Here is a 12,534-nt window from a genome sequence, read left to right as displayed (position 1 = left end):
TTTTTTTATTATTATTTTATTATTTTTTTATGATTCCTTTAACACTAGAATACATTCCTGTCTTCTGGGTAACCCTGAATAAAACTTAGCATTAATTTGCAATCTTCTCGCCATGACCCTAAGCTACCCGAGAGATTTTACTGTTAATTTGACAGCTCTCAGAACTACAAGGCAATGCAGCATCGATAAAGTCGCAGAACAAGTGAACGATGTCTGTAGTTAGGAAAAAGTGCAATGGTCTGCTGAGCTTAGAAATGAGCTCGACATTACACGGGGTTCTGTTACTTTGCCGTGCAAAGTAGGTTTGTTCTAGCTCTCATGGCTTGTGCTGGGGCAGTGCAGACCAAGGCTCAAGTAAAAGGACACCGCAGAAGGGGATATGTGAAGACAAAAGCGTGACAAAGATCTCTGGGTGATTCCGGGCCGGTGGGGTGAATCTGAGCATTTAGAATGGATATGAAAGGATGCAATCGGAAACTGAGGAACAAACTAGAGAAGCTCAGATCATATTTGTTACAGAGTGCAGGAAGTCCTTTGGGTCAACTGGAAATTACTGTTGTAAGGAGCTTAGTCTGCGGAGGGAATCAGACAACTTATAATTGAGTTGCACAAGATACATGCTTGAAAGTGGGGGAGGGATAGGAGAGGCACCAGCGGGGAGTATGAGCACTTACAGGCAGCTGTAAGAATCATTGCCGTGTGCATTTCATAAGGAAAACCTTTCGGCGAGACTTTTGAGAGAGGTTATGGTGGTGTCTTCAGTCTGTGCCCGTGGACGAATCACTTGTATATCTTGTGCGTGTCCTGGAGCAGTCATCCATCGGGCAGCAGTGCAGGAAGAAAGCCAGAAACCCCACGCTTAGTTTCCCCCTAGAGAGGAGGAGAGGCCTGGCTGTAGAAAGAAGCAGTGCTAGCTCCATTATCCATGTATCATCTACCTCCGAGGCAGGCTGGCAACCATAAAACGTTGATAGCCACAAACAGCTTCATGGTGATGTGTTTAATGTATAGAAATAAATAGAAAATTTTTATAGGATAACAGCAAATAAATACAGTGATATAAGTATATAGTAAAAATTCCATCCTCTCAGCAGAGGTTTCGCTCTAGGAGAGGACGGGTCTGTCCGACCAGTGAGTTGGCTGCTCCTTTACCTTGCTAAGTAGTGCAGGTACCACTAGATGGCTGTCAGACAGAAGGTGTGAGGACCTCTGGGAGAACATCCAGGGCAGACCAGGATTCAATGCCAGGCCTATTTGAGGTGGGGTCTTTACCAGAAAGTTGGTTTGGTTTTTCTTTTAGGAGCAGGGGGAAGTCTTAATCATGTTGAACTGTCTTTGTATGATGTGAATCATCACTGTTAATTGTAAATGGTCTGATATTTTGGCTTGGAAAGCAACATTCAGAGGCAAGGTGCTTGTGGTCTGTTCTGGGGTTTCGTATGCTGGAGGCATCTCCACGAACCACTGTTGACAGGTTAAGTGAACTCTGACTTGGGGTTCATATGTTGAAGAAACAGAGGTCCCAGAGACAAAAGGAGCTTAGTCACTGGAGCACTTCCCTTTTTTTCAACTTAACGTTAGAGTTTTTATACTGTATTACCGTGGTGGTCCTGTTTGGCTCCTAGTCCTAGGATCAGATCTGGCTGGAACAGAGTTGGAACATGGCCCCTGAAGAGTCCAAGTTTGCTTTGCTTCCTTGATGGACTGGAAGAGCAGGAGAAAATCCTGAGGAATGATGTCTTAGTATTGGCTCAAGATCAAAGTGTGTTCTTGCAGCTTCTGGACATTTAGCACATATGTTGATAAAGATGCTTCTTCAATCATTTTCTTCAGTCAGTAAAGCGCACCAAGTGACTGTAATGGGAGGGAGGCCAGCGCCATGGTACAAAGATACGCTTGACTTCTCAGATGTGCAACTGCAAGTCACAGCTGGGGAGATGTTAGATTAAAAGCTGTCTGCCATGGCCCAGCATATTTACTCATCCTCCTAAAGCCTGTGAATAAAAAATTAATTGCCCCCGTGCGGCACAAAAGGCATGAGTGGAAAGAAAGAAAGAGGAAACCGTGGCAAACTGTGGAAACTGGAGTAATTTCTTACAGACAAACCCACAGCTTTCCTGAGGAAAAGCCTCCATTAGTATTTTTGACTCTTGACCTGCTTCTCTGCTATCTTGTGAGACCCCATCATGCAAACAATTCCTGTACAGAAATCTTGGCAGGGTAAAGCTCTGTGCAGTCTTCAGCTTAGAAGCCACTTGACTTACCCACCACATCTCAGAAGAGGAAAACTTCCCAACCTAATATCAGCTTGGTTATTCAGCCGAGAAGTGGTTAGGAGAAATGAGTGCTATTACTGCCTCATTTTGGCTGGTTGGTCTTGCTCTCTGAATAAAATGAGAGAATCACATAAATATTGGCAGGCCTCAGTGCTGCCTTTTAGCCAGAGCTGAGCAAGCAAGCAGCGCTGAGTGTGCCAGCTCTCCTTTCAGATGAGCGTGCCCTTTAGGAGCAGGTTCAGTGTATTCCCTCCCACACACAGAAACAACAACTGTCTGATAGGGTTCACAGGTCGGGGTATTCCCTACTATTAGAGACCCTTTGGTGGCCCCTCTTCTCTCTCTTGGAAACAGGATGAATCAAGAATTGCACCCCTTTTCTTCCAGTTTCCCATCCTGAATCAACCACGATAGGTATCTTTGAAGGTCTTAGGAAATTCCCTCTCTTTTTGTAATGCGAGTGTTTGGGAGCACTTGGTGTAGCCATTTCAGAGCGAACGGTCAGGGCTTTAGAAAGATCAATGTGTATCTAGTGGTAGGAGGAGAGATAAGAATGGGAATACAAAGGCTCATGTTTGTGTCTGGGGATGCAGTTCTTGTCAACAGGATGCAGGGATCACACTCCAACAAAACTCGTGAAGCCTGAAGTGTTGGTCATGTTTCCTGGTGAAAGGAAGGTTGATCTCCCTCTTCATCTTTCTGATGGTCTGTTTTACATTTCAGAACCACTTGGTGAAGGAAGAGAATGACAGTGAAGGTCTCGCAGCACTGTAGAAGTGCTTACAGCCTCATTCTCCACTGCGGTAAGTTGCAGTAAGTCTATGGATTTTGAGAGGGATGCTGATTTACACCACATCTAGGCTGCTTTTCTTTCCTTTTTTCTTTGGCATCCCAAGCTCAGATACAGCAGCGGGCCGCGTGAAACATGGAGGACTTTTCTAAAACCAGTCAGAGTTTGTGTTACTTCAATGACATGAAGTATAGTCAAGTATAAAATTTAACTGCCTGGTCGTAATATTTAGTTGCACTTCTTGAGTTTCCAGTATCCTGGGTGATTCAGATCTAGACTTTCACAAAACCAGAAGCACTTGGCAGCTCACAGGAATTATGCAACAACCTGCAAAAGCAGGCCTTTAATTTTTGCTATTTCAACAAACAGTGATGAAAGACCAGCAAACCTATTATCCTCTGCCGCTGACATGTTTTGCCCTTTCGGGAGATAATTTGAAACTGATTTATCTTTTGTTCTGTATAGTGTTCCCTCCAGCATGCTTGCTGTTGGAATGCATTTCTGTGGTTTGGGTTGGGGTTTTTCTTTATGCCACTTGTGTGATAACTCTGAGGAATGGAGCCTTGGCTACAGCTTTATTCAGAAATGCAAAATTCTGTACGTAAAATGCAGATTTAAAGACTTTTAGAACATTTCACAGTCTCTGAACCAGTTATGGCATAAATCTATTTGACCTTCATTGTCTCTTAGGTCTCTTTGTATCAGTATGAAGTTAGTTTCATTTGTTTAAGCGTGCATACTTACACCTTAATGAGCTCTGGAAATGACTGTACTAAATTCTGCAAGCACCACTCATGGTATGAACCTATGTCTCAGACCTGGAATTACAGATAGAGCTGGTTTCAACCTGTGTGGTTTCATCCTCTGTTTCCTAAAAATATCCTGTGATAAGCACAGTAATTGTGCTGTGTGAGCCTATTCATGCATCTCTGCTGAACTGTGTGATCATCTCCTTTTCTTTCATCATGAGTAGCTCATTCTTGTCTCTCTGAAGCTTTGGAGATGTTGTCTTTGAGCTGAGACGATTTTTGCAAAATTCTCATGTAACAGTGTCTCAGAGGTAGAACAGCTCAAACTAATTTGGTGTGGAACTAGGCAGTTAGGAAGCTTCAGGATAGCCAGGTAAAACACAGGCTAATGTTTTAAATCTGACGTGATTTGGGGAAGTAGAACCTCAAGGCACAAAGTTTTATGATGGTTATATTTTTGTACAGATGCCTATTTTGTATCGCAAAGGAACAATTCCTGATGTGGAGTTCCCAAGCAGGCAGGTGAAAACAGAAGCAGCTGTGCAACTAGGAAGGTACTTGGTCTGCGTCCTGTCTGTGTGGGAAGTGGCATGGACCTGGATGTGGAGTTACAGGCGAGTGGTGGAGCACAGCAAATGATCGTGGTGTTTGTCTGAATTAAAGAGCAACATAACTGGATTCTCACAGAGGTATTGTGAGGGTTTCATTGCCCTGCAAGGTCAATATAAGTTGTATCTCCTCTGCTTTAATTTTAGGTAGAAGCAAAATTCTGTATCACTCCATTTGTTCTTGTTGAGAATAGACACAGTTTCTTGAAAGCTGATGAAACGAAAATATTCTGAAGAAGCCAAGATAAAACCTGTTGACTCATAGTGTCTGACTGATGAATATTTGGCTGAATGCTAGAACTGGCAAGCAGGAAATTTGGGAAGATATTATGACTTTATTATATGCATGTTTGGAGGTCTACGCTAATACATTAAGTCCTAAAGGGTTTTTTTAAACAAATTTGTCAGGTATGGAGCAGTAGACCTTTTCATTTAAGATCTAAAATTTTAAGTGTTGTTTTAGGATGGTTAAGTTTTATTACTTAGTTACTGGTGATAACAACAGACTATAAGTTTCAGAAGAGAAACACCCAAAGGATCTTCTACAGCCCTTCCCTTCTAGACATATCCTTGATGTTTACAGCTGGGGTACTTATGGAAGGAATCAAATACAGAAATAATGAAACCCAAGCTGGACTTTTATCTCTCTTGCTGAATATTCTGTAATACTCCGGTGAAGTGCTCCTTAAACACGTGGTGCTCATGGTCCAAGCCTACCACTCTTACATGAGCTGTTTTCTTGGTACTAATCAAAATACAGGTCTCTCTTATGGTGAAATAGCTTTGGGGTAGATTCTTTTCACCTCCATGTGAGCTTTTTGTGGTGATCAGATACTGATGTAAGGGAACTCCAGGAACACGAAGCTTTGAGGAAAACTTTGAGAACTAGTGTTTATTGGAAGTAAAATGGTAGAGACAGGAGCACAGGGGGAAGGGAACACCTTGGTTCTTTCTCTTCATTATCTCTTCCTTGTGAATATCAATATAGTCATCCAGGAAAAAACTATTAGAGTAACCTACTCTCAGGTCAGTCTCTCTGCTTTGCCCGCTGGGAAAATCCGGCTCACTGCCCCGTCTCAGAGGCCAGCTGAGAACGCAGTGTGCATGTTGAGTACCTGGTATGTTCACAACCTTGTCCTATTTCTTAGGGCTTGTGCCATGGCTGGGGAAGTTGTGAAAGCCCATTTAGCTCAGACAAGCCATTGCCGGAGAAGCAGAATAGTTCACCGGAAGGAATTGAATACTTCAGTAAACTGTGCTAGAATGTCTGCATTTATACCACACAGAAGCCAGATTCCATTTAGGAAACATGAGTATTATATCAGACTTTCATCAGTTTTAACTTTAACACGTGGCTAATAATTTATTACTTGTAGAAATAAAAACTTTCAAGTGCTCCTTCAGGGAATGTGCTGTACTTTTCGTTTCCTTGACCTTCTAGGTTTTCATCATTATTCATAGATTCCTGCAATGTATTACAATAACAATCTGAACAAAAAAAAAAAAAATGGGGGGGAGGGGGAACTTTCCTTAGGAATAAAATCAGAGGGGACATGCTGAGTGTCATCTGCTGTCATTTCTGTCAGCAGATGTGCTTAACTGTTCAGTGTAGCTGCAAGATAGTGTTCGGGAATCCTTGAAATAAAAATACTGTCCAATACGATTTTTAAACAGTTCTGCTATAATTTATGCTTAGGATATACAGTGAAGTTAGTGAATTCTTTTTCAATTTAGCCCTAATGTAATGTAGTATTCCCTCCCATGAATATATGTGACTTAAATATAATAAACCTGGCAATAATTGTATTATGAGTACTAGTGACTGGATGCAAACGTCAGATTGCCAAAGACAGATATAAAGCGAATTTCAAGAGGTCTGAGAGCAGTTGGAAATAATAAAATACTGAACTTATGAAATTAATGGGAGTTCATTACTGAAATAATAATATGTCCATCTTATGTAATGCTTCTCTACCAGAGGAATTAATGAAAGTCGAAGAGGAGAAACAGCTGGAGAATAGCCAGGAGGTACAAGAGCTGCAGCGTGAATTTGAAACAATCTGCAGAACCCCTGAAGAAATGAGAGCTAGGTCAAGGCAAAAGTCTCAGCCCCTCAGTGCAATTTTAACATCATAGAACATTTTAATTTAGTCCATAATCAAAAGCCATTGCTGTGTTTTGGTTCCAAGTCAGGCCAGTAATTGGAAGGTCCCGCACTGCGTTTTCATGGCACTCCGTCACACTCTCTGCTGTCCGTAGCTGGTGTGCAGAACAGGGTATCTCTCAACTTCCCGAACACAGCAGCGTGGTGGGGGGTTTGTGGGTTCCTTCATTATAGGGCGGGAGTTGTTGCTACATGGGAGTAGCAGTTAGAAGCTTAAAAAGAGATGTAATGCATTGGTGAGGGCTGAACAACACGGTATCCCCTGGGTGCTGTTCCTCTGCTTCGAGGATTTAGATTTAGGCAAAAGGCTTTGAACTGAGAGAAGCTGGATGCCAGGCACCTAAATTGCTCTTTTAATTAAATGTGGTTATGAAATGATATGATCTTGGCAACAACAATATCTGCTAATTGTAACTGCGTGTTCCGAATTTGTTACTCAGTTGAGTTACACGGGAACTAAATGTTCCCCTCAACATGTTTTTTACCTCCCTAGTAACACAATGAATCATGAAGGACATTTTTCTGTGAAAGCTGGTGCAGCCCAGACCCAGCTATAGGAGGAGGTTAAGTCAGAAACAGAAGCAGGTGTTATGGCCCTGATTCCACTGCAAGTACAAGCACTTACTCCACTGTTAAACATTGGTGATTCGTTTGGTTGGTTGGTGTCCGTGTTTCAGCACATCCTTGTGTTGTGGAAGAACTTAGAGAAGCTTAAATGCTTGTGTGGGTGAAGGTTTGGATTGCTGTGAGTGTGGATGCATATTGTGTCCATGTTCACCGCATCACAGAACCTGTTGGACATTCAGCTGTTCTAAGTACCTGTGCAATAAAAGCCCCAGTATTTTTCCAGCTATCTGTTGTGTTTAGAACCAGGTGGCTGGGCCAATTTTCTGTGGGACCATGTTGAGCTAATTCCTGAACCTGCAAGGAAACTGTTAATTACAAAAGGCAAATCAGTTGCCCTACCTAATGGTAGTATTTAGGTAGTATTTTGCGCTACCTAATGGCTTGTGTTTCCAAAGAGTGTGTCAGTGGGGAGAAATGTTAATTCAAAAGATGCATCAGGATAAGTGCTCGAGCAGGCAGCAGGGAGCAAGGGCTGGCTTTGGCTCTGCCAGACCAGAGGGGTGGAAGTGGACTCTGCTGGGTCTTGTGGCAGTGTGCAATTATTTTTTCTAAGGAACTAGAATAACTATAAAGCAATATAGACTCTCCCAGAGAAATGCAGGTGGCATCACTGTGCATAGGACCCTGGGAGAGGTCTGGGTCAGGGTCCAGGCCAGGGTTGGAGTTTGTCTAGTTTACAATCTAAGCAGTCCTACATAGAGAATTGCTGACAAAAAATAAAAGCTAACTGCAAAAAAATAAAAAATCAGATGGATGTGTGCATAAAGCAGCAGAAATTCTACCCTTTATGCGGCAGATACAAATGCTGTGATCTCGATTTGTCCCAGATGTGTTGGAACAGCCCTTCTACAATCTGCTGCAGCTCCTCTGGTTTAAATCATAGGGTCAATAGCAAGATAAGTCCAAGAGATTAATTTGAGTCACGTGATCCAAACTGTGCCAACAACTGTGCTTTTCTGTACTTAAGCCGTGCAGCGCAGTGAGGATAGTATCTAAAAACCGGGACTCCCAAATGCCTACATGAAATTGCGTAACGCGTCGAGTGACCGTGTTTGTATGTCCCCGTGGGAGATGGGTCATAACCCCTGGGCTCTGAACTGCACTGTGCTGTGCTAGAACAGTGCCTGCTGCAAGTGGGAACTGAATGGTCACTTCACGGAGCTTTGCTTCTTCAGAAGGTCATGGGGACCTTGGTAAGGTTTAAGACATGGAATAATGAAAGCTGAAAATCTGATTAAAAAATAATTTAGGCCTTGATTCATCTCAGTACTTAAATACACACCCAGCATTCAGTGTGCCTAAGTGCTGCGGGTATCCACAGGACTGGTTACAAACTGAGGACCTGTGAGCTGGCGCGGGTGCTTGCACAGACCCACCCTTCATGTCTTGGTGTCATTTTCACCAACCACATTCCCTGCATCTAAAAGGATGAATTGTAAAAGACTGTCTAGCCCATCCCATGAAGTAGCATCATTTTCTTCTGTGTAGTCCTGTCACTTTCTTCAGGCTATACTTGGATATCCCAAAAGGGACATCTTCCATTTGTACTAAGACATCCCTCCCACTGCCTCTCTGGCAACCACTCACCTCATTCTTTCCTGTTTATAACTTGGGATACTTCTGAGCTATCATCTCAGTTTCAGTAACTCTATTTTTTATCTTTCTTAGAGGAAAAATCATCACCATTCAGTGAAAAAGATGACACCAACTCTTTTTGATATGGTCAATAAGCTTGGGGGTTTTATTCTTCATTATTATTTTAAATAAGTATATGAAAAAGAAGTTTGAAAACTTTTGCTATCTGGTATGAAATGTTTACAGTTTGCAGACGGCAACTGCATTTCAAGCAAATTCTCTTGCAGACATTCTCTATTTTGTACAATAGCAGTGCAATTCGTAGTTCAGAGATTGATCATCTGGCTACAGGCAAGCTTTGAAAGCTTTCACATACAGTGCTTTAATTTTAAGCTTATTAGTAGCTTTAGATAACAGAATTCAGATTTGTATCAAGGCTTCTTCTGAGTGACTGATAGATGAGCATTGTATAAACAGCACTGGTGCCCAGCCCTAAAAGAACCCGGTCTAATGCTTGGCCCAAGATGTTAATTGTGAGAACGTTGGAAACTCAAAGGCAAATAAAATAACAAGTGTATTTGTGCCAACAGAAGCTGTTTTGTTTGTTACTCTTTCGCTATTAGGTATTCAGCAAGATACGTGACTGGCAGGGCAAAGTTCATTCTTATTAGTCACAGAGAAGAATGAATATTTATGATTGAATAAACTCTGGCTTTTGACATTCTCAAAACTCTGGCCTCATAACGACGCGTTGGAGCTGGCTGTGTGGGCTCGCCTGCTTTTACACCCGTGCTGGCAGAGAAAAATAGCATTGTAACCTATGTTGCTTTGCCTTGTGTGTTTTGTTGACATACGCGTGTGTATATTTCTATGCCTGTTTCTGGGAATGTTTTACAACCAAGCTTAGTTCCCTCTGTAAATGTATTTGATGGGCGATGCCTGTTCCTCCAGGATCAAGCTGTCTGTCTCATTGAAGGTGTCGCTTTCACCACTGTGATTGGCATTTTTTACTCCGTTTACCCGAGACTGCAATCGTTCATGTTCCTTTCTCAACTCCGAGTAGGAATGGGAGAAGGTGTGGAATATTGAGGTTGCAGGAAAAGACATGATGAGAATCCCACTGAGGATGCTGCTCAGAGCCACCATCTGGCCTGGGACGCTCCGTGGTACCATATCTCCGTACCCCACGGTGGTCATTGAAATGATAGCCCACCAGTAAGAAGCAGGTATGCTTGTAAATTCAAGCACCTTCCCAGATTCGTTCTCGGCGAGATAGACCAAAGGAGAAAACAGGGTGACAGCCACGCACAGGAACAGAAGAAGCAGGCCAAACTCCCGTGTGCATTTCCGAACTGTGAGGCCCAAAGTCTGCAAGCCCAAGGAGTGTCGGGCAAGGCGCATTACATACAAGATCCTCAAGGCACGTAAAACCCGTAGCACCAAACCAACCTTCTCCAAATATGTGTTGCTGCTTGGCCTGTCGTCCTCCTCGTTGGAGTCGTCCTCTGAGAAGATGAGGGAAACGTAATAGGGTGAAATAGCCAAGAAGTCAATGATATTTAAGGGTCCTTTGAAGAACTGACACTTGCTCCTTGCCTGAATGAATCGGAGGCAGAACTCCAGGGAAAACCAAGCCACACAGATGGTCTCTATGACGAAGATGTAATAGCACTTCTGGGAACATTCGCCCTGACACAAAACAAAAAAAGAATTAAATAAAAGAACAGTCTGTGAACCAGCATCCAAAAACACTGAGGGAGAAGCAGTATGTATCTGTTTGAGTCACTGGTACCAAGTGATTAGGAGATTAACAAGCCCCAGCCAGCAGGTAGTCGTACAGCAGCCATCTTTCAACAGCGTGAAGATGATAATGAGCGCGTGAATATTGGAACGAACAGATAAATCTACCTGCTTATTTTTATCACGTTGCTTCTTCCAGTCTAAATGAATGAAACTCATCTCTGGATAAAGGCTTGGCATGCAGCCTGTAAGTCCCACTTTCTGTTCTCAGACAGAAATTAATTTAAATTTGACTGGCTTATAAGCTTGTACAAAAATCAGTTTCTCTTCAAAAGATAGATTAATGTTTGAATATCTCTGTGAACTCCTGGTGCTGTTCAATGCATGGTGCTTTCACAAATGCTGTACTCTTGTGCAATTAGAAGTGGTTCAGGGCTATATTCATTAAGTCATCTGGATCCCTGGCTCAAGGATACCATAGACAAATCATGCTTCTGTACATGCAGATGGTTTAATCTAAAGGAAAATAAATATCCACGTGAAACTTGGCTTGAAGAATCCTCTCCCAGTATTGAGGCCACATGCTAAGAGCAGCATTTTCTTAGTTTTGTTATCTAAGGCATTGCTGTCCTTTTGCTACCTTGGATTCACATTTTTTTATTTTTCTGAGCTGAGCTTAAAAAAAATGAAACCTTTTTTGGCCTATTCCAGTGAAATGAAGAGGCAAATGTTAACTCGTAATTATTCGAGTAAGCAACCAGTTACAGGGACTGAGGTGCACACACAGCCTCCTTTATATGCACAAGTGTCTGCTCACTGGTTCCAGCTGGCAAAGACAGACCAGGTCCTGCCACCATTTTTTGCCTTACAGGAGATCAGAAATAGCAATGAAAGCAGCATGTACTGCCTAGCAGCTGGAGCCCTGCTCCTGAAAGGGACGTGTTAGTTTTAAATGCTGCTGTCAGTGTTTCTTACACACCTCGACCATCCTACAGGTAAATACAGTCTTGTACCTGTATACAGAATGAATATGTTAAGAAACCTGGTCTTGTGAGTGGACTGATGCTGGTTTTTTGCTTTTAAGCTTTGTGAATAGGTTTATGGAAAATGCCACCTCACGGGTTCTTGTACGATACCGTCACAGTGTCATGCTGCTGTTTACATTTAAGTTCATTAGGTTGCACCTTGGTGCAAATATTTGGATAACAATTCTAATCCAAAACCAAGTCAGGTGAAATGGAGTCTTTAATGGTCTTTGGCTCACTTTGAAGCAGACTTCTGCGCTTTTCTTTGCCGACCACATTATCAAAATGCTGGTGTATGAAGTGCATGGAGTTCGAATTTTTTGGATATGAGAAATCTCAGCTATAACTGGAAACAGAAAAGGGGGCTGGCTGGTATCGCAACCCTTTGAAATTCCAGACTGGACTCAGAATGTGGGTTGTCACTGCGTGTTCCAGAAAACCCAAATGTAGAAGTTGGTAATTTCGTTTTAGATTTTTAAGCTGCTTGAAAGTTAATATTTAGCAAATAGTTCTTTCCAGCTGCAGCTTTGGTACGTGAAGGCTTGGCAAGGGCGAAGAGTCTTCTCATTGTATTCTTGCTGAAAAGCGATGTTCATAACTGCAGAAGACCAAACAGAATTCATGGTGAAGGAGGATCTGTGCAGAGGAATAACTCCCTTTAGGGAGAGCAGGGTGTTATTCAGGAATAACTGCAGACCCTCGGCTCGTGAAAGGCTTTTTTGTAACCTCTGTAGAATGGAGTCAGTGCCGCTGGATGTGTCTTTCATGACAGCCTGTCTCTGAAATTAGCAATTTAGAGGAACAGTTCCTGATACAATGTTATCCATTCTCAGCCAGATTTCCTGAGCAGTGTCTATTAAATACACCCCGGGAAACACATACCCCTGCTACTAATTAAACTTAGTACCAATGTTCATTACCCTCCGCATGGCAATGCGACCTTGGTTGTTTAGAGCGTCCCTTGTGATAGAATTCCTGCT

At 42.5% G+C, this 12,534-nt stretch overlaps 1 protein-coding gene across 1 annotated transcript in view; it reads right to left on the bottom strand.

Annotated features, from left to right (window-relative positions):
* Nucleotides 1-9,692: 9,692 nt before the first annotated feature.
* KCNG4 (potassium voltage-gated channel, subfamily G, member 4) overlaps nucleotides 9,693-12,534 on the bottom strand; it is a 17,193-nt gene continuing 14,351 nt past the window's right edge. Inside the window, exon 2 of the mRNA XM_010133998.1 lies at nucleotides 9,693-10,478. Coding sequence (XP_010132300.1) covers nucleotides 9,693-10,478 — 786 coding nt within the window. The remainder of the gene's footprint in view (nucleotides 10,479-12,534) is intronic.

The sequence above is a fragment of the Buceros rhinoceros genome, unplaced genomic scaffold (genome assembly GCF_000710305.1).
Source record: "Buceros rhinoceros silvestris isolate BGI_N320 unplaced genomic scaffold, ASM71030v1 scaffold2054, whole genome shotgun sequence".
NCBI classification, from domain to species: domain Eukaryota; kingdom Metazoa; phylum Chordata; class Aves; order Bucerotiformes; family Bucerotidae; genus Buceros; species Buceros rhinoceros.
The sequence above is the reverse complement of the archived record's forward strand: the minus strand, read 5'-3'. Positions and strand labels throughout refer to the sequence as shown.